At 37.0% G+C, this 21,730-nt stretch overlaps 1 protein-coding gene across 3 annotated transcripts in view; it reads left to right on the forward strand.

Annotated features, from left to right (window-relative positions):
- KMT2E (lysine methyltransferase 2E (inactive)) overlaps nt 1-21,730 on the forward strand; it is a 76,439-nt gene that overhangs the window by 51,975 nt on the left and 2,734 nt on the right. For all 3 annotated transcript variants that reach the window (XM_054692522.1, XM_037511322.2, XM_054692521.1), the window contains 15 exons: nt 334-451; nt 2,172-2,281; nt 3,823-4,087; nt 6,505-6,603; nt 12,197-12,361; nt 12,682-12,990; nt 15,733-15,987; nt 16,150-16,294; nt 17,062-17,312; nt 17,678-17,734; nt 17,881-18,444; nt 19,428-19,714; nt 20,588-20,676; nt 20,785-20,910; nt 21,090-21,187. In XM_054692522.1, the coding sequence (XP_054548497.1) occupies nt 334-451; nt 2,172-2,281; nt 3,823-4,087; nt 6,505-6,603; nt 12,197-12,361; nt 12,682-12,990; nt 15,733-15,987; nt 16,150-16,294; nt 17,062-17,312; nt 17,678-17,734; nt 17,881-18,444; nt 19,428-19,714; nt 20,588-20,676; nt 20,785-20,910; nt 21,090-21,187 (2,938 nt within the window). The remainder of the gene's footprint in view (nt 1-333; nt 452-2,171; nt 2,282-3,822; nt 4,088-6,504; nt 6,604-12,196; nt 12,362-12,681; nt 12,991-15,732; nt 15,988-16,149; nt 16,295-17,061; nt 17,313-17,677; nt 17,735-17,880; nt 18,445-19,427; nt 19,715-20,587; nt 20,677-20,784; nt 20,911-21,089; nt 21,188-21,730) is intronic.

Here is a 21,730-nt window from a genome sequence, read left to right on the forward strand (position 1 = left end):
TAACTTTATTCAGCAAATCCTGAAACAGTGCTGAAACCAAACAGGTTAATGTACTAGGTGACAGGAAGTTTAAAGGCATCAAGTTATGAATTCTTCTGTAAAGGCAGTAGTCACTCCCTTTTCATCTGTATAAGTTTGAACTTCCACCTTCAATTATTTTCCTTTGCTTTAGGTAAGATTACAGGAGTAGGTAAAAATCTAATCCACCAAGTGATTAAGAATGGGTTCTGGAGTCAGACTACCTGTATTCATATCTTTGCTCCACTGCTTACTGTGAGTCTTTAAGAAATTTCTTAGACTCAAATTGTTAATAATGTATTTTTTTCTTTGTAGGCCTTACCCTTTTGTTTTATTCTACTCTAAATTTCATGGACTAGAAATGTGTGTTGATGCAAGGACATTTGGGAATGAGGCTCGGTTCATCAGGCGTTCTTGTACACCCAATGCAGAGGTAAGCTGATAGAAATCTTTTAGGGAGGCAGGGATTGTGGGTGTGTGGAGTCTTAAGTATTAATCACTAAAGTCTGGTAGCCTAAAATACTTTCTACCAGTTGATGCCTTTTATACTGTCCAACATCTTCCCATTGTGAAAATTTAGGAGATACTAGCTATGAGATCCTTGTTTGTTTTTTTTTTTTAAGACTTATTTATGCAAGACTTATTTATACAAGAACTGGGATCTAGGCGAGAGGTGTTGGGGCTGAGAGAGACAGAATGGGGAAAAAGAGACAGTGGTGGAGGGCCTCCCCTGGTGGCGCAGCGGTTGAGCGCTGGACTGCGAAGCTGCCTGCAGCCTCTGCAGTGCCAGTTCAATCGCTGGCCACCTGCGAGGGTCCCACATGGTGCGCAGACCTCTCCTGCCACGCCCACTGCTCCCCTCAGCAGTGTGTTTCGTCAGTCTGCCTGTTCTGTTCCCTGCTCTGGCTCTGGTGAATTCTCTCGCCCTCCCGCGCTTCTGACTCTACCCAGTGCTTGTATGAATAAAAAATCTTTTTTAAAAAAAAGACAGAGTGGGGAGCAGAACAGGCAAATTTAGTGAAATTCAGTGCTAAGGAGAGCAGCGGGCGAGACAGGAGAGGTCTGCTGCACCATGTGGGTTAGCTCCTGGGTGGGGATCGAACTCATGCTGCAGTGGCTGTGGTGATAGCTTGATATAGCACTGAGACTTGAACCCCTGTGCCACCAGGGACTCTCTGTGATTTTTTTTTTTTAAACAGCTTAATTTATTTATGCATACAAGAGCTGAGGTACAGGCCAGAGGTATGGGGGGGTGAGAGGATTCACCAGAGACAGTGGGGAACAGAACAGGCAGAACGACTGAAGTACACCACCGAGGGGAGCAGCGGGCGAGTCAGGAGAGGTCTGCTGCGCCACATGGGTTGCTCCCTGGCCCACCGGGGATTGAACTCGTGCTACAGAAGCTGCGGATTGCTTCATAGTGCGTTCTTAACCTCTGGTGCCACCAGGGAGGCCCTGTCTGTGAGATTTTAAAGATAGTTTGCACATAGGAGAAATTATGATGTTCCTTGTCAGAGGAAATATTGGACTTCTGTTTACCCTGGAAATTCTATTTATGGGGCAAATATGTCCTATAATTTGATCAAGGTAGATGACTAAGCTGAAAGATAAAGTAGATTTTGTATGTGCTACTGTAAAATTTTTCTTACTATGTTTTAGTATGGAGTATAAAATATTTGTGGCTTTCATTACATGCCAAAAGAAACATTTAAAATTTTATAATTAAAAAGGTGTTATGAGGTCTGAAGGAGTTAACATATGTAAAGTACCTAGAACACTGTCATAAAAAAGTACTGTACCAATACTGCATTTCATCAAATCACACATGCCATTCACTTGTAAGAATTCGAATTTCAGAAATGCTAAAAGGTAAAAATATATGCATCACAGAATTGATAAAATAGTGTCTTATTTTAATGCTTTATGGTAGGCTTGCATCATTGTGCTTGATGCTGTAGAGCCTGCATCAAGTATACATTGATCTACCTCCTTCCCAGTTCATAGTTACTGATTTAATGTTACAAATCTTAGAATTAAAGGCATATATTAAATATTGTTCTTGTGAATTATTTTGAAGAGTTAATCAAAATTACAAGATAAGATGTTATAGCAGTAGAAAGTAATCAACAAATATAAAATTATTCATTTAACAGGTGAGGCATGAAATTGAGGATGGAACCATACATCTTTACATTTATTCTATACAAAATATTCCAAAAGGAACTGAAATTACTATTGCCTTTGACTTTGACTATGGAAATTGGTAAGTTCTAATCTGGAAATATATCTGTTTCAAAGTAGTTCCTTAATGTTCTCATAATACTTAGGCAGTGTCATACCTTTATAGCCTTTTATTCTTATTTATCACAAGGGAACTAAAAGTACTTGAAAACAATCATTATGGTATCAGCTTCTATCATTGCATTGTTGCTTTGTTCTTTTCCACATTTCCTTAATTGTTGTTTTGCCCCTAAATGAAATTGTGCCAGATGTTCTTTACAATATGAATTGTTGGTGCTCCTGGACAGAAACTCTGAGAAGTATTGTTCTAAAACACTAAGAAAGAAATTTAATTCTGAGTGTAGAAACTTTAATTAAAAATTTTAAAGACTTTATGTTAAAAATACATATAATAAAGCAAAAATTAATGTACCGACTTCTTAAATTATGAGATTAAATATTATCCATTAAAGTGCTTCATGTTTAACAGCCAGTCTGCATCTCTTTCCCTTCCTTTGCCAGAGATAACTGCTATATTTAATTTTGTGTTTAAAATTTTTACTCTTTGTATCTTATATTTTGCATTTAAATTTTTTATGTAAATTATAATCTATTATGTTTTCATTTACTTCCCATTTTTATAACATTCAGCTATATGTGTAGCTCTCGTTCATTTATTTCCCTATCCACTTCACTATTAGATCCACAAATCTGGATCTTCAGTTTTAAAACATTCTGTCTGCCTTTCTGACAATTTATAATTGTCTGAGAGCAAAGGTTGGAATTGCTGGGTTATAGAATGTACACAACGTCAGTTTTTACCAGATAGAGGCAAATAAAGTTATATTCCTACAGCTTTATTTATGTGCTCCTCATCACTATACAACTTTAAAAACTGAGGCTAATTCATTCACTTCATTATTTTATAAGCCCTAGAGTCCTTTTATATATTCACTTGCCATTTGGATTTCCTCTTTTATGAATTGTTTAATCATCTATTTTTGTGCTGGGACTTTATTCTTACTGAGTTTTTTCAAGCTTCCATTTGAAAAAGGGAATACTTAAGAGGGGCAAAATGAAGCCTATCTTATATTCAAGGTAATGTTTTAAAGAAACTGGTTATTGAAATAATTCCATAAAGTGTTTATACGAACTAATTAAGATTTGGTGTTTATTATCCCTGGCATTTTTATTTAGGTCAAATATAGGATCAGTATTTTATCACATTCTTTACACACACTTGATAAATAGTCTAGCACTACTGAAGTACAGATTGCCATAATGTAAACAGTATCATTTTACTTAAAAAGATTCCATTTCATATTTTTTCTAGAGCATTACTAGTTTTCCTTATGATTGAAGATCATCACATCTATGATAAGAAGTCAACTTCTAATTATCATATTGTTATTATGAGACAATAAAATTTCTTCTGTGGTAGTTACCAGGAATGCAAATAAGTGAGAAGGATTGCGTATTATTAGTAGTAGCGTACAGGTTTTTTTGTAGTTGGTGTAGTCGGAGCTTTAATTGCATTAGAAAACTTTAGTTTCTCTCTAATATTTTAACTGGTTATCTTTCCAGTAAGTACAAGGTGGATTGTGCATGCCTCAAAGAAAATCCAGAGTGCCCTGTTCTGAAACGTAGTTCTGAATCCACTGAAAACATCAATAGTGGTTATGAAACCAGAAGGAAAAAAGGAAAAAAAGAAAAGGATACTGCAAAAGAAAAAGATACACAGAATCAGAATATTACTTTAGACTCTGAAGGAACAACCAACAAAATGAAGAGCCCAGAAACTAAACAGAGAAAGCTTTCTCCACTGAGACTATCAGTATCAAATAATCAGGTACTGAACTGTGCTCTACTGATTCTCTATGACAGATTTAAAGAAAAATAGTTACATTTTAACTTTTTTGCTTTATGTAAAATGTCTTTAGAATTTTTTTTTAAATATTTTTTATTTATTTATATTTATATAAGCACTGGGTACAGTCAGAAGCGCGGGAGGGTGAGAGAATTCACCAGAGCCAGAGCAGGGAGCAGAGGAGGCAGAAGGACCGAAGTACACTGCTGAGGGGAGCAGCGGGCGGCAGGAGAGGTCTGCGCGCCATGCGGGACCCTCCTTCGGTGGCCGGGGAGCAGCCGGGGATCGAACCCGCGCTGTAGAGGCTTTGGGCAGCTTCGCAACCCAGCGTTCAACCGCTGTGCCACCGGGGAGACCCTCTTTAGAATTTTTAAGTCCGTTCTGTTAATTAACAAAGTACTTATAAAATACAGGTTGTGAAAGAATTTGTACAATATTTGTTAACATTATTAAGAAACAACTCGGTCAGCAAATCCTTGTGAAACTGAATGAAAAAATTTTCTAAGATTGGGTAATTTCAAAAATCTTCCAGATGTAATAAATGTTCATATACAAGATGTCCAAATCCAAAGCCATGAAATTACCATTAACATTGGGGACATAATGAAACTAATTTATTTTTTTATTTTTCTAAATATTTATTTATTTATTTATTTATTTATACAAGCACTGGGTACAGTCAGAAGCGCAGGAGGGTGAGGGAATTCACCAGAGCCAGAGCGGGGAGCAGAGCAGGCAGAAGGACCAAAGTACACTGCTGAGGGGAGCAGCGGGTGGCAGGAGAGATCTGCGCACCATGTGGGACCTTTCTCTGGTGGCCAGGGAGCATCTGGGGATCGAACCGGCGCTGCAGAGGCCGCTGGCAGCCTCACAACCCAGCCTTCAACCGCTGTGCCACCGGGGAGGCCCAATTTTTATTTTTTAAAAAAATTTATACAAGAACCTGGGGTCCAGGCCAGAGGCATGGGAGGGTGAGAGGATTTACCAGAGGCAGAGCGGGGAACAGAACAGGCAGACAATCTGAAAACACTGCTGAGGGGAGCAGAGGGTGAGACAGGAGAGGTCTGCTGTGCCATGTGGGTATCTCCCTGGCTCGCCAGGAATAGAACTGGTACTACAGAGGCTGCGGACAGCTTCACAGTGCTGTGCTCAACCCGCTGGGCCACCGGGAGGTCTGAAGCCAATTTTTTTTTTTTTTGGGTGTCTCAGTGCGTTTTTTTGCTTTTGTTTTTTTTTTTAATTTTTATTTTTTTAAAACAATGTTTATTTCCCCCACCCCCTCAGGTTGAGTCCCCATAGAATTTCCTTCCCCAAGGCACCCATGCACCATCACCACAGTCTCTTGTGTTCCTCCCTCCCTCTGATCCCTCTCCCTCCCTCCCCTGCAGTATGTCTCTGATTTATAATTTTTTGTTTTTGCTTTGTTGTGTTTTGTACTGTTATTTTTTTTTACTCTGATATCTTACTTGGTTTCTCTATATTCCTGTTATAAGTGAGACCATCGATATTTTTCTTTTTCCTTCTAGCTTATTTCACTGAGCATAATTCCTTCTAGCTCCATCTATGTTGTTATGAATGGCATGAGTTTATCGAAACCAATTTTTAATAATAAAATTTCTTTTTAAAAAAAAATAATTAATTAAAGCATTGGGTACAGTCAGAAGCATGGGACGGTGAGAGAATTCACCAGAGCAGGCAGAAGGACCGAAGTACACTGCTGAGGGGAGCAGTGGGCAGCAGGAGAGGTCTGCGTGCCATGTGGGACCCTCCTTCAGTGGCCGGGGAGCTGCCGGGGATCGAACCAGCACTGCAGAGGCTGCGGGCAGCTTCACAACCCAGCGCTCAACCGCTGCGCCACCAGGGAGGCCCGTTATTTTCTCTTAAGAGCACATAAGATAATTTGGTAGAAAGAATTTGGCTTCTAATCCCATTCTATGGGATAGTATTTTATTATATATCTTCCATATAAATGGAAGTTAGGATCATTTAAATGTGAAATTGAAGTAAGGGTTTGCTCATATCCAGTACTCTATCGTCTAGGGGTAATTTTTCTTTTAAATTGAACAAACATAATATTTGTGTAGTTGGTATTTGTAGGCACTGAGTTTTATGAAATAATTTGTATGTTTATGTTTTGGGAAGAATGTAAACATAAGGCTGTACTACTATATTTGACCTTGTGGGCTTTAGTGATAAGAACATTACTGACTATTCAGAAAACAAAATTATTTGCATAATTTTAAGTTTCTTGAATTAGGAAACTTTTAAAATGGATTTAAGTAGACCTGTAATTTTAGTATGTTGAATTAGCTGTCGTTGAAAGACATTTATAATAGTTCAGTGTTCTAGTTTGTATATAGAGTAGTAGTTTATATAAAGCAGTTATATCCATCTTTTAGGAACCAGATTTTATTGAGGACATAGAAGAAAAAACTCCTATTAGCAATGAAGTAGAAATGGAATCAGAGGAGCAGATTGCAGAGAGGAAAAGAAAAATGGTAAGTTGGGAAGCCAGTAGCTGCTTCATACGGTCACTTGGGCTTTGTCACAGCTGCTCTTGCCTTAGTAATAATTGCTGCCATTTTGAGGTCCTTTATCCTATTTGTTGATGTGCCACTGAGTATTTCTGTTAGCTTTGTCATTTCACGTCAACTTCTACTTAATCTTTTGTATTTTTACTTGTGTCCATTAGACGTTTTCAATTGTATGGCATTTAAATCATTTTTTAACATTTTTGAAGATTACTGTTAATAAATTTTAATGCCAGTTACTGCTCCAGATGTCTTTCATTAGTTGAATGTATCCTCTCTTCATGATTTAATGTAAAACAAAAGTAGAATTTCAAAGCTTATAATAGAACCAAATAAATACCTTTTGCAAAAAAGACCAAACAAAAAACCCCCACAAAACCAGTTTGGTAGCTACTATTTCTGCATCTTTTACTACCATCATAAAACAGGTTCTCACTAAAATTTAGCATTTATAGTCCTTGTATAATCATTTGCATATGTATTTTGTCAATATAAAAACTAGAACAAGAGAATTTTGCAATCATTTTGATTAGAAAATATTAAGGTATTTTTTTGCCCCAAGATTCGTAAGTAACTTTATACACCATCTACTGATCTTAGTATGGTTTCCCCCACTCACTTTTACTCTATATGCACCCCTGTTGACTGTTTTAGTGATTTCATGCTCTATCTCATGGGATCTCAGGTAGGGTATTGGAAGTTGGTCATTATAGGCCTACTTCATGTGATTATGTTTTATTGCCTACTGTTTCGTTCCACTACTACTGAGTCATTGTAAATCAAAATTGTGAAAGCAATGTAGGATGTTTCACAGCTACAGAGTTTCAAAAACGCTGCTATGATAGGATAGTGTAGTGTTAGACATAGAAGTGAAGGAAAACAAATAGAGAAAATATTAGAAGAGGCTGATAATAAAAAAGGAGATCCTTTATCTAAAGATTATCTTTAACTCTCAATTACCTATACCTACCCAAATTACCTATGGCTTTGTCTCATTTAGATTTTCAGTACTGACCTGTTCATTTCACAGTTGCCACTAAATCTGCAGGAACTTTTCAAAGGACAGTTTAGTTTCATTGGCTTCTGTATGACACTTGTGTCTGGTAGGAGGAACTTCTTTTAACAAGCGGTTTTAAGGGCTATCACAACTGCTTTGGAAAAAAAAATACCCTGGACATTTGTTTTATACCCTTAAAATAATTTCATATCAATTGTGTCAAGTTTATATGACTATGGAGCTACCTTTAAAATATAATCCTGTCATTTCTGAGAGTTAGTGGTCTTCAGAACATCACCATGTTCAGATCCCAGAAGAAAATAGGCAACCCTTTTGCTAATGTTAAAAAAGGTAGGACTATGAATAGATTTAAAAAAAAAAGGCATACTTGGGAAGCAGTATTTGGCCCTCAGTTTACCTGTTGGTATAATTTATTAAATATTTCATTCTGATACCTTCCACTAAGTTCTCTGTACAGCTAGATATTTTTCATAGGAGTAAATGTAGAAAACTCAAAAATATGTTACGATTTTTATGGTATTTTGAAGAGCAAATATTTAAAAAAAAATTTTGACTCCTTGATCAGTAGCAATCAGCCACTGCAGTATTTCTAATTAGTACATCTGCTGTGATGTTTTCATTATAGAATTTTATAGAAATAAGCAGAATGCAAAAAGTATGCATCCTAGGATTCTTGATGGTTCTTCCCCCCTCCACATAAGCATTAGTATTTGTGAGGACCAATATACTAGGTTTGAAAATACCAGTCAACTTACTTTTCTTGTGTTTTATGTATTAGGTTTACATAAATGGGTAATAGGAAAGATTGCTCCTGAGAAAGTTATGTTAATTCAATTTAAATGTTTTATGACAGGATGAACTTTAAATCAGTATGGTTATGTGGAAGGTAATAGTTTTCATGTATATTTACGATACTGGGTTATAAAAGGAGTCATAAGCTCCTCCCAAATAAATACCATTCAGTGTCTCAATTATACTTTAGCCCTTTCTTTTGTAGTATGGCTTGAACTTTATGAAACTGAATAGAGTTCTTATCTACACCATGGAAATTTTATACACCATCTAATATTTAGCATTTTGTTTAGTCTCAAAAAATTGCACCAGCTGATATATTTTTTTTGCTGGCTTGTGGGAGATAACTCTGACTTTAGAGACAGTTACAAAAAGAATTCCAATGCAGCAGAAGGTAGAATTTATGATGGGCTTTATGAGCAGGTAAGTACAGATTAGCTTGTGGCTAAATTGTAGGAGATTGAATGGATGGTATTTCTATAGGGGAGTTAGTTTGTAGGAAGGTATAAATGTAGTAAGTTATGTCTGGGGGCTGGCTTTTTTTGTGGGGAAGGGTACAGAGAGATAATCTTAGTTGTAGATCACAAGACATGTTGGATGATGATTTCATGAAAGAGTATTCAAGTCACTGTGAGCAGGATCGAAAGGCATTCTCAGTTTTTCTTTTTCCTCCGTTTTATGTCTCCCCTCACTACTTTCTCCCCAATCCCAGCCCTTAAGAAATCATTACCTGCTTACAAAATTAACCTGTGACTAAATGGTATGTAACAGCATAGTAACTGGATGTTTCCTCTTTCAGCCAATATAAGACACTACTTTGGTAGTGGGTTGGAATTGACTTGAGAATCTTTTTAAACCCAGTTAAGGTATGACAGTTGAAACACAGTGGCCTCTCTACTGACATTACTCCAAAGTCAGGGCACTACTGTGGACCCTGTCACCCGTCCCCTATATTGAGTAGCATTCAGGTTGCCCTAACATCGTATAGAGTGAGAATATGGAAATTCACCTTACTTTGTTGAACAATTAACAATTAAAACATAAAACCTTTGGAAGATTTCTGTTTCCTTATCAATTCTTATACCCTATTACTAACAAATCTCCCACTAAAACTATTATGGCATCCTTAGTCCCTTCCAAGTGTAATGTTATGATTTCAACTAAACTGGCATTAAAATGACCAAAATACCCACTGAAGTGATAAAATCCTAGAGGGGTATTGAGTTGATTTTTTCTGCTTACAGTAAACTGCAACACTCTTATTTGCTGGTGTAAAACTATTAAAAACTAAAATACATGCCATGAAAGCAATGTGTAGTCAGATCTCATCTGAGATCTCCGTTTACACCCAACACTCTAGCATTAACGTTGTGTCAAAATCCAACTTGCTACATTTAGTTTTCTTGAAACAGAATCTATCTCATTCTGTTTCTCTATCAGTTTATCAACTGCCCAGATAACAAAGAACAAAATGATTTTAACATCTAGATGGAGTGACTAGCTGGGAGTGAGTCAGGGTTATAAGAATACAGACCTTAGCCTTTATGACAAGTGTAATCTCGATATCAAATACAGATTGTTAAGGGTCTGTGAGAAATGTGCTAGCTAATTAAGACTCTCCCAATTTCTCTTAATTGCCTACACAATTAGATGTAGTTGCTTAAAAGGAGGTGGGTTTAGCTCTATCAATTAGTTGTATTGTTTACAATGGAGTTTACATCAAATAATTTTCTCCTGTGTTCCAAAATAGATGAATGTTAAACTATGTCAAAGAAACTTCTGGCACACATTCATATTTATCTCAGAAAATCCTAGATAATGATACAGAAAATATTTTCCTTAGGTGCCTGGCTTGTGGGTAATTTTTTTTTTTTAACATATAAAGTGATTTTATGACAAATTTTAGTTTCTTCTGGAGAATGTACATTTTCTAGATTTAATTTGAAAAGATAACCACAATAATGCCTTGTCTCTTCCTGACCCCCCCCAAAAGTTAAACAGTCATGAAAATCTTGTTTAGTTACACCAGATATGTAAATTTAGGGTTTTTAATAAACAGCGATACAGAAAAAGGAGTGGAATAAAGTGATTTTAAAGGATGAAGCTACATGGAATTATCTAAGGAAAGAAGTAAGCTTGAAAACTTCACTGTAAGAAGACTTTTTGCCTAAGCTAGTATATGTTTACCCAACCCACACCAAGAGACCTAAGATGCAGATTTGTTTCCATGGGTAAATCTTACCTCTTTGGAACTCAGTTTCTTACCTGTAAAATAGGGGTGAGAATAATGTATTTTGTAGCATTAACATGTTTGCAGTATAGCAATTTGTTGTACTAAATAGAAACTCAGAAGTATTCGCAGAATAGCTTTATAGATATAATAACTTACAAGTGTAACAAAGACAAAATATAAGAAAAATAAGTTTCCAGAATACAGGTGTCTTGAAGTTGCATCTCTGCTGATAGTTACTGGAACTAAAGCTCCGTTAAGAAAACTATACAGCCAGAAATTGAGTTTCTGATCTTTCTTTCTTTCTTCCCCACATCGATGACAATAAAGGAGGAAAGACAAATGGATCTGAGCCTCAGGACCTGGTTATTTTCATTTGGAGAATTGAACAGTTCATGGACGTACTTCCTGTTTCTGGTTGAAGGCTGAAGCATTTGCCAGGCCCACTGGTCAAGGCTCTGGGTCTTGCTTTTAATGTTCTCTCTCCAAAGAGAACTGATATTGCTCAAAGGAACTCTTACTGTTCCTCAGTCCCTGCCTTGAACTGTCAGTGTCAGACAGGAAGAGCAGAAGGTAGAGGAATGCCTTTAAGAATTATAGCGGAGGGCCTCCACGGTGGCGCAGCAGTTGAGCGCTGGGTTGCGAAGCTGCCCGAAGCCTCTACAGCGCCGGTTCGATCCCCGGCAGCTCCCCGGCCACTGAAGGAGGGTCCCACATGGTGCGCAGACCTCTCCTGCCGCCCGCTGCTCCCCTCAGCAGTGTACTTCGGTCCTTCTGCCTGTTCTGCTCCCAGCTCTCACTCTGGTGAATTCTCTCACCCTCCCGCGCTTCTGACTGTACCCAGTGCTTGCATAAATAAATAAATCTTTTTTAAAAAAGAAGAATTATACTGGAGGGCAGGAGAGCTAAAGTAGAAATAATTAACATGGAATGCCCATCATTTTCCAAGTACAGTTGGCAAACTTCACAGATATTTTCTATTTGAACTCTTAACAATTCAGTAGAGTGTAAGTATTATTACCCACATTGTAAGAGTCTCAAAAAAAGTTGACTAGGATTGTTAAATTGCTAGGGTCACAGAGGTAGTAAATGACGATAACCAGGACCTTAAACCCAACATCCTACGTATGTGAAAAATAAACTTACTTCATATTTATATGAATTTATCTGTTTCAATGTATCATTACCTTAGGAACTTTCAGTTTTTCAAAAAGGTTTAATAAGAAAAATGATTTTCAGTTTGGTAGAGCAAGGTAGTTTTTGAGGTTTTTAAAATTTGCCTTACACTTACCACTGATAGTCAACAAGTGTTCTTTTCAAGAAGTATGTTGTAATGACAGGGACAGGGCTTACTAAGATTTTTGGGCTTTTGAAAGATTTCAAATGAATAAACTACCCCATAGCTATGGTCAGTAGGAGTGTTTTGCTAACAGTTATTAAAATTGCCATGAACACTTGGGCTTTTGAATTTTACTAAGAGCAATGTATTTACAATGCCACTTAAAATTTAAATTCTGTAGACAAGAGAAGAAAGGAAAATGGAAGCAATTCTGCAAGCTTTTGCCAGACTTGAAAAAAGAGAAAAAAGAAGAGAACAAGCTTTGGAAAGAATCAGCACAGCCAAAACTGAAGTTAAAACTGAATGTAAAGATGCACAGATCGCCAGTGATGCTGAAGTTATTCAGGTATTACCCTCAGGCCTAGTTTTATTTTCACACTTAAACAATTCTCTAATAACATCTCCATACGTGATTTAATTACTGTCATAAAAGAATTTCTGATGTCTGCTATTAGCCTTTAATATCATTTCCAAACCCTATGACAATTCAGATTTGAGAGAGATTTTACTTGCTTTGTTTTTCCTCTGTTTAGACTGTATCAGAATTCCTAAATGAGAAAATGAGCTTCTGAATTAATTGCAATTAATGCAATTGTGTATTTTAGCTTCTCATTTATATACAAGCACAGTATCAAATTACATTCTGTCCCTTGTATTTTGAATTAGGAACAAGCGAAAGAAGAAACTGCTAGCAAGCCAACCCCTGCCAAAGTGAATAGAACTAAACAGAGAAAAAGTTTTTCTCGGAGTAGAACTCACATTGGACAGCAGCGTCGGAGACACAGAACTGTCAGCATGTGTTCAGATATCCAGCCATCTTCTCCTGATATAGAAGTTACTTCACAACAAAATGACATTGAAAGTACTGTACTTGCTATAGAACCAGAAACTGAAACTGCCCTAGCAGAAATAATTACTGAAACTGAAGTTCCAGCACTTAGTAAATGTCCTACAAAGTACCCCAAAACAAAGAAGGTATGACTAGATGAATTAAGAATTGTTTTCTAGTAAGTCTTATGTTAAATATAGTCATGGTTTAAAATTTATATCTTATAAGGAACAGAAGATGCATAGTTTAAACTTAAAGAATGAGAATTGCAAAACTATAAAATCAGTTAGTTTGCATTACTGTGACAAATATTCATCAAGCCTATTATGTTGCAATTCATGATTTCTTTAATTTTGCCTATCCTATATCCAAAATTTACACTTCTCTGGTTTTAGAGGTGGTAACCTTTATTCTTTTTATTTATAATAAATTCCATTGTCTTGGTAGATTGCAAGAAATAAATGTGAAGAAACTGTTGATTTCCATAGATTATAAAAGAATATGACAATTTATAAGGAAGAGTAGTTTTAGGCCAATTTGTTGTTAAACATCTGTGAGAAACTTCAGATTTAATGAAGCAATTAATGGAAAGCTATTCATGGTAATAAGCCGACCAGCCTAAGCTTTATAGCTCAGAAATAACAGAACATTTTATGAAACCTTTAGCCCCTGCTCTTGAGTACAGCAGTTTGGAGCTGATACCCACGTCGCAATCTTCAGGCTTTTTGGGTTAAAGATTAGACTAAGAATGGATCCTTCTTGCACATTTTTATAACAGTACTTTCAAACTTAATTTACCTTGTCTTTTTTCATACAAAACAGTACAATTTGTAAGACTGAACCTATGACATATTTAACAAATACTAAGACAAACCCAGAAATATACTTTAATAGCAAGTCCGAGGGCCTAGAGATAAGCTCTAAACTGTCCTGTTCTATTATCTTGATTACAAATGACATAATCCCTCCTCTTCTTTTTTTTTTTTTTTGTTTTCTCTTCCCTCTTTATTAAATGACAGTGACTAAAATACTGTGGTGCTACAAACTTATTTAAACCCTGTTTTAAATAAGGTTTCTAAATTCTATCTGAGTCTCTAAAAAAAGCCTCTTTTGCATGTTTCACTTGATAGCATTGTTATTTTAAGCATACTGCTTGACAGACTACCAAATTACCACGATTTTGCCTAACTAAAGGCCTCTATTTAATATATAGTATTTTATTCTGAACCAGATACTCTCTGAGGACCTTCATGTTGTCACTTTAAAAAAAAAAAAAGGATTTAATTGGGCCTCCCCGGTGGCGCAGTGGTTGAGCGTTGGGTTGCGAAGCTGCCCGCGACCTCTGCGGCGCCGGTTCGATCCCCGGCTTCTCCCTTGCCACCGGAGGAGGGTCCCACATGGCGCGCAGACCTCTCCTGCTGCCCGCTGCTCCCCTCAGCAGTGTACCTTGGTCCTTCTGCCTGCTCTGCTCCCCGCTCTGGCTCTGGTGAATCCTCTCACCCTCCCGTGCTTCTGACTGTACCCAGTGCATGTATAAACAAAACAAACAAACAAATAAATAAATAAAAACATGCCTCTATTAAAAAAAAAAAAAAAGGATTTAATTACTCATGCATACTAGAACTGGGGTGTAGGTACTGGGTGGGGGGTGAGAGGAATTACCAGAGACAGAGTAGGGAGTACAACAGGCATGTATACTGAAATATACTGCTGAGGAGAGTAGCAGGAGAGATGGGAGAGGGTCTGCCGCCCCATGTAGGTAAGCTCCCTGGCTGACATAGAACTCAGGCCACAGTGGTGGCTGGCCATAGCTTGAGAACACTGACACTTTAACCCCTGTGCCGCCAGGGAGGCTCTATTTGTCACCCTTAATCCTCACAACAACCCTATTTATAGAGCTGGTTTCTATTATAACCTTTCATCTTAAAGTTATGTCCAAAGAAAAGTTACATAATTTGTTGAACCTCACACTATAAGTTGCCAAGCCAGAAGTCACACTTAGACATTCTGACTGAAGACTCCATGTTCTTTACCACTATATTCTATTGCTCATCCTACAAAGATATTTCTTTCCTATATAAGGGGGAAAAGATGTCAATATGTTTTTAGTGATAATGTACCCATGTACATTATCAGAGATTTGTAACTTTCAGAGATTTTAATGTGTTTCAATATGTGTGTGAGAATGTGTGTAAGTGTGCATACTGCCTTCCCATGTTTTCTATAAATTGTATTTATAATAAAGACCATATCCTTTGAGAACTGGTTACAGAAAATAGGAGTAGCCCACACAGTAAAGAAAATATGCTTGTGCTGAAGAATGTAATCCTCATTCCATGCCCATTAAAACTGAACTTTACTAAATAGATAATTTAAGTAAACAGGTAAGTAATCATTTTAACTTTAGGATCAGATATATTTATTCACAAAAGGTTAGGTAAATTTTTAAACTATGTGAACTTAAGAGATTTCAAACCCCTTAAATCGTGACTGTGAACGTTGACAGTTTCTTTAAAGCGGATATGATGGATAAGAAGGATAGAAAAATACTGCCTAAAATTATTTTTTTTTTAAAAATTAAACATTTTATACCTATAATAGAACTAATAAGCCTAAATTTACTGTGTTTAAGAATGATAATGAAGTCTCCTAGATTTTACTATTTTATAGAAAGCTACAATGTGTTTTGCTCTTACAGAGTATTATTGTGTTAAAAGTAGGAATTAGGAGATACCAGAATGACTTAATTTTTTTTGGCATCCTATGTCAATTTAAATTATTCAATATATGGTATTAGAAAATATATCAATTTCAAATTTAGTATTAGGATATTGTATAGAAAGAAGAATCTGCAATTATTTATTGAACCAAATTTTTATTTTCTCTAGCACTTAGTCAATGAGTGGTTAAGTGAGAAGAATGAGAAGACAGGAAAACCTTCAGACAGCCTTTCAGAAAGGCCTCTGCGCATAACTACAGATCCTGAAGTGTTGGCCACACAGCTCAATTCTTTGCCAGGTCTCACTTACAGTCCTCATGTATACTCTACTCCTAAGCATTATATTAGATTTACTTCACCATTTCTTTCTGAGAAAAGGAGAAGAAAAGAACCAACTGAAAATACTTCTGGCTCATGCAAGAAGGTAAACTTTTCTTTGGATATCAAAATTTAGGATGAGCCAAATGTAAATTCCTTATTCCTTACTACCATTTCTAATAATGAAATGCTTTTGAAATTGGCTTGACATTTATAGGCTATATAAACAGCAACAAACTGATAGCATTTACTGTTTTATGTATTTCAGCGATGGTTGAAACAAGCTCTAGAAGAAGAAAACTCAGCAATTTTACATAGATTTAGTTCAGCCTGTCAAGAAAGATGCAGAAGTCCTACAGTCAATGGTGAAAATAAAAGTCCACTACTATTAAACGATAACTGTTCTCTTCCAGGTAGAATTTCTTTTCAGTATTGTTTTAGTGTGAAGCACACGGCAGGATATAATAGGACTTTGTAACAATCATATTCTAATTATTGTCTGGTCTACAAAAGTAGTTATTAATTAGTACGTAGGTCGTCCCCAACTTAGCAATAGTTCAGCTTCTGATTTTTTCAACCATACCATGGTGAGGAAAGCAATATGAATTCAATAAAAAGCTTACTTGAATTTTAATCTTTGCCTAGGTTAACGACAGAAATAGGACATTGTCTTCTGTTGCTTAGCAGTGACAGCAAGCCACGGGTCCCAGTCAGCTGCACCATCACAAGAGTAAACAGTTGTTCTGATATTTTACAGTGTTGCCAGCATCTTTGCTACAGATGGTCCCCCAGTTATGACTCTTAATGTTATTTCCAGCTTACAAGTTTATCAGGGAAGAGCCCTATCCTAAGTTGAAGATGTGTCTATTTTCTCTTTTGTGTCTTCTAACCCTTTGGGAGAGTTAGGGGTTAAATTTTTGCCCTAGTTTATGGCTTTTAGGCTGGCTGCTTTTCATACAGATTTTAAAGGTTCTTAGAAATCGGTTAAGTTAACCTGTTCTTTGAAGATTTCAGACTGCTCAGACTGCCCTCTGGCACATAATGCTTGGTAACAGTAATAGTTTTAAAATACCCTGAAAATTTCATTTTTGGGTGGTCATTGTTGATATTTTGATATCATTTCAGATTGTAGGAAATACCAGCTGTATAATTTTATAAAAAAATATTGTTTCACCAACAGATTTAACTACACCACTGAAAAAACGAAGACTTTATCAGTTGCTAGATTCTGCTTACTCAGAAACCTCCACACCTACTCCTTCACCGTATGCTACACCAACTCACACAGATATAACTACTACAGACCCATCATTTGCCACCCCCCCACGGATAAAATCAGATGACGAAGCTTGTAGAAATGGTTACAAGCCCATATATTCACCAGTTACCCCAGTAACTCCTGGTACACCAGGAAATACCATGCACTTTGAGGTGAGAAGCTTTAAGTTAAAAACAAAGTTTCTAATTTATGGGAATGGTTTTTGTTTAATAGCTCCCTTCCCCCCTCTTTAATAACTAACTTACTGAGTAGAAAAAAGTTGAAGAGAAGCTTTGGAACACAGATGTAGGTGAATTTAAAACTTTTTACTCTAAGTTGGGCATGAATTTTATATGCCAAGCCATACAATGTCTTGTGTGTTGAATTGCCCTTAAAGCCATAATTATCCCATACCGAGAAATGGTTTTAAGTTTAAAATCATGGCGTGTGTAGTAGTTTCTCATTTTATTTCTGTCGATAGCATAAATTTAGTCATTTATTTTAATTTTCAATTCTAACCCTAATTTCTTTTATATAGAATATTTCTTCCCCAGAAAGTTCTCCAGAAATTAAGAGACGCACTTACAGTCAAGAGGTAAGCAGTTATTTGTTCACAAGGGTTTAAATATTTAAATGTGACTTCATCCTAGTATCATTTTTTTCCTTAAGTTGTTGTTAGATTTTGAAATAAAATCACAAGCTGTGGTTATGTGTGTAATTTTTCTCTATTTCTGCAAACAGGGATATGAAAGATCTTCAACCATGTTAACGTTGGGGCCTTTTAGAAATTCTAATTTAACTGAACTGGGTCTGCAAGAAATAAAAACTATTGGCTATACCAGCCCTAGGAGTAGAACTGAAGTCAGTAGGCAGTGCCCTGGAGAAAAGGAATCAGTGTCAGACTTGCAACTGGGACTCGATGCAATCGAGCAAACTGCCTTACATAAAACCATGGAAACACCTACACATGATAGGACTGATGCTAATAGCCAACTGGACTCTGCCCACTCTGGACGGGGCACGATATATTCTTCCTGGGTAAAGAGTCCTGACAGAACAGGAGTTAACTTCTCAGTAAACTCAAATTTGAGGGACCTAACTCCCTCACATCAACTGGAGGTTGGAGGCGGCTTCCGAATAAGTGAGTCAAAGTGCCTGATGCAGGATGATTCTAGAGGCATGTTTATGGAAACATCTGTGTTTTGTACTTCAGAAGATGGGCTTGTCTCTGGTTTCGGACGGACTGTTAATGACAATTTGATGGATGGAAGTTGCACACCCCAGAATCCACCACAAAAGAAAAAGGTTACAAATTTAACAATTTATAGTCCTTTTAATAGTGTTCTTTGTACTACTGAGGGTCATTTATAGTATGTGTTATGGAAGGCATTCTTAGTCATACTAAAATTTGGTATACAAATCTCTTAACCTATTATAAATGTTCAATTAGAATGTTCACAGAAGTAAAAATTTCTAGAGATATGGAAATTTCTTACAAGCAACATGACTTCAGACACTGAAACCTGAAGATAATTTAAAATTTTCACCAAAAGAATAACTGTTAAAAATACTTCCCAACCAAATAAACAGTTAAATATATTGTTTGTTTTCTTATCACCCTTATGTAACTGTATTTTAAGAACAGGCAATTTATATGCGGGGTAAACGCCTCTTTTCTTGTCTGCTATTTAGGCCAATAGCGATCATGTAACAAGTTTCTTGATTTACCACCGTTATTTGGTTGGCTGACATACTGAAACGATTAGAATGCCTTATTTCAGAGGAAATGAGAGAAACTAAAACACTAATTTTATTTGTTAATAGGCTTAATGCTTTACAAGTCAAAGAATTTTAGTGATGTGTGCTTTTAATTTTTGTAACAGAGTCCAGTTGACAACTTTGTGGGAAGCAATGTAGTATAGTGGAAAAGAGCACGGGCTTTCAAGTAAGACCTAGGTTCGAATCCCGGCTCCAACACTCACCAGCTGTGAGACCTTGAGTGAGTGAGTTACTCAATTTCCTCATCTGTAAAATGGGGATGATAATATACCTATTTCATAGGGTTGTTGTGAGGCTTAAATGAGATAATGTATGTAAATCATCTAAATACAATGCCTGGTATATAGTAGGCATTTGATAATGGTTAATTGCTATTATTTGTTCAGAATCTAATTATTTTACATAATTTCCCTAATGTAAACGTAATTCTCCGTAGAAGAAAAAAATAGATTGAGAGGGTGACTTATAAAACAAGAATAAAAGATTTGCTTTTCCTTATCTTTCTGAAGGTTTCTCTATTAGAGTATCGTAAGAGACAACGTGAAGCTAGGAAAAGTGGCTCTAAGGCAGAACACTTTCCACTGGTTAACGTATCACCTCACGCAAGTGGAAACTTAAGCAACAATGGTGATGGGTGCACCAACAGAAGTGAAAATGGGGAGCAGGTAGAGAGCACGACTAGCCTACCTTTGCCCACGCCAGCTACGGTTTATAATGCTACTTCAGAAGAAGGCGGCAGTAACTGTTCTGTTAAGGAAGCTTCTGCCAGTGAGAAAAATGAACCTGAAGTTCAATGGTAAGCCTGTTTCAAAAACCTACTGGGTCACTTTAGAACTCCAACTAGTGTGAATACGTCATTATTAGTCTTCATTATTTCCTTTACCATCAGGGTCTGATTATGTAGGAGGTATATTTGCCAAGATCTGAAGTATGCCACTCTGAAAAGAACAAGCTTCCTTAATGAACTATTTTCCTGTTTGTTGTCGTTCTCCCAAGGCTAATAAGCAGATTTCTGGTCATGCTATTAAAAGATTCTCTTTGGTGAATGGCTCGTAAGCCAGCTGCACATCTGCGTGTGTTAAAGGTTCATGGAGTTTACGCCTTGATCATTTTCACAGAAGTATTCACCTCCAAAAAAACTATCATAGTAAACATGTCTACAGTTTCTTTATAACCCTTACCAAGCGCCTTGAAAGAAAACCCACAGCGAGTGTTCAGTAGGAACAGAAGCTGCTCTAGGATGGGTCTTGGCAAAGGGCGGGAAGCACATTCACTTTTGCTCCTTTGTCCTCTTGCCCCTCAGAGGTCGGAGTAACCTTACAGTCCTAACAAGGCAATTTGTGAGAGCTAACTGGTGCCTTTGGTAATCTGAAGTGACATTCTGAACATTAATAAACTACCCTACAAGCCCCCCCCCTTCCTTCCTGAAGAAATTAAGACAAAAGGAGTGGAAGCTGAGTGAAGTTCTTCTCATTTCTTTGAAGACGTCATTTGTGGACGCTGGCGGTGGGGGGCGGGGGGTGTGCGGGGCTAAGCTCTTTTTCAAAGATGAACACCACAAATACGAAAGAGCAAAAGCCTTCGATGTACATTTTGACCATCCATGGAAAAGAGAAGCAATTAGTGGGCAGCAGCTTCTTTGAATTGATAATGTGATTTGATTTTAAAGGACTGCTTCAACTTCCGTGGAACAAGTGAGAGAAAGGAGTTATCAGAGAGCTTTACTTCTCAGTGATCACCGAAAAGATAAAGATAGTGGTAAGTCATGTTGTTCCTTGCCAAGAAGTGGAGTCAGCTAATCACTCTGCACCCTTTTTCTTTGCAGTTCTAATGTTCTCTTTGGGTCTGCTTCTGCTTCATCTCTAGGGGGAGAATCACCATGTGTCCCATGTTCACCGAGTCATGTCCCGTCTTCACCTTCATCTCATTCAAATCACATTCCCCAGTTGCAACTCAAGGGCCCAGTCCCTTCTTTCAGTGACCGTATGGAAGGTCAGTAAACAGATGACCTATCGTGGTTATTGTTTTAAGTGCCTTTTTAAATCAGAAAGGAGAGTTTCTATAAAAAGTTGGTTTGAATATAGTAGCATGTATATTGCTTTACATTGTTAATAAAAAGCAATATTGAGCATATAATTACACATTTACTGTAGGTTTCTTCTGCTTTACAGATCCTGACCCAGAAATTCCAGAACTCACAATTACAAATGAATGTCCATCCCCAGATACTTCTCAAAATATTTGTAAAAGTCCTTCCAAAGTGAGCAAGGTAATAACACTGGCGTTTGAATGTGGCTATTTGGGCAGGCTGCAGAGTTTTCTGTTGTGTCAACTCCAGGTTTGTCATTTCTATATACTTAATTGTGTTGACTCCTTGATTCATCCTCTCATCCCGAGCTTACATTTTGCTCCAAGAGTGCCACCGCTATTCCGGTGGTGTCTAGGAAACAGTCTCTAAAAACAAATAAGGCAGGTGATAGCATTTGTAAAGAATGCTCTCAGAGGGCAAGATCTTTGGAAATCAAAGTTGAGAAATCTGAGATTTTTTTTTCTTTTTCCTTAAAGATCATCATCTGTACTCGGAAGGAATTTAAGTAGTCTCGTACTTATGTAATTTCTTCCCGAACATGCAAGGTATATTACAAATCAAAACTGTTTGGGTAAGCAGCTGTCTTCACCCAAACCAACTTCTCAAGACTGGCCATAGAAAACACTAACAGAATTGAAGCTTGCTAAGTTAACAGTTTCAGAGGAAGGCTTCAAGTCGCCTTTTCATTATTCAGGGGGGAAGGCAAGGCAAGCTTAGGGACCA

The sequence above is a fragment of the Talpa occidentalis genome, unplaced genomic scaffold (assembly GCF_014898055.3).
Source record: "Talpa occidentalis isolate TD23 unplaced genomic scaffold, MPIMG_talOcc4v2.1, whole genome shotgun sequence".
Classification (NCBI taxonomy): domain Eukaryota; kingdom Metazoa; phylum Chordata; class Mammalia; order Eulipotyphla; family Talpidae; genus Talpa; species Talpa occidentalis.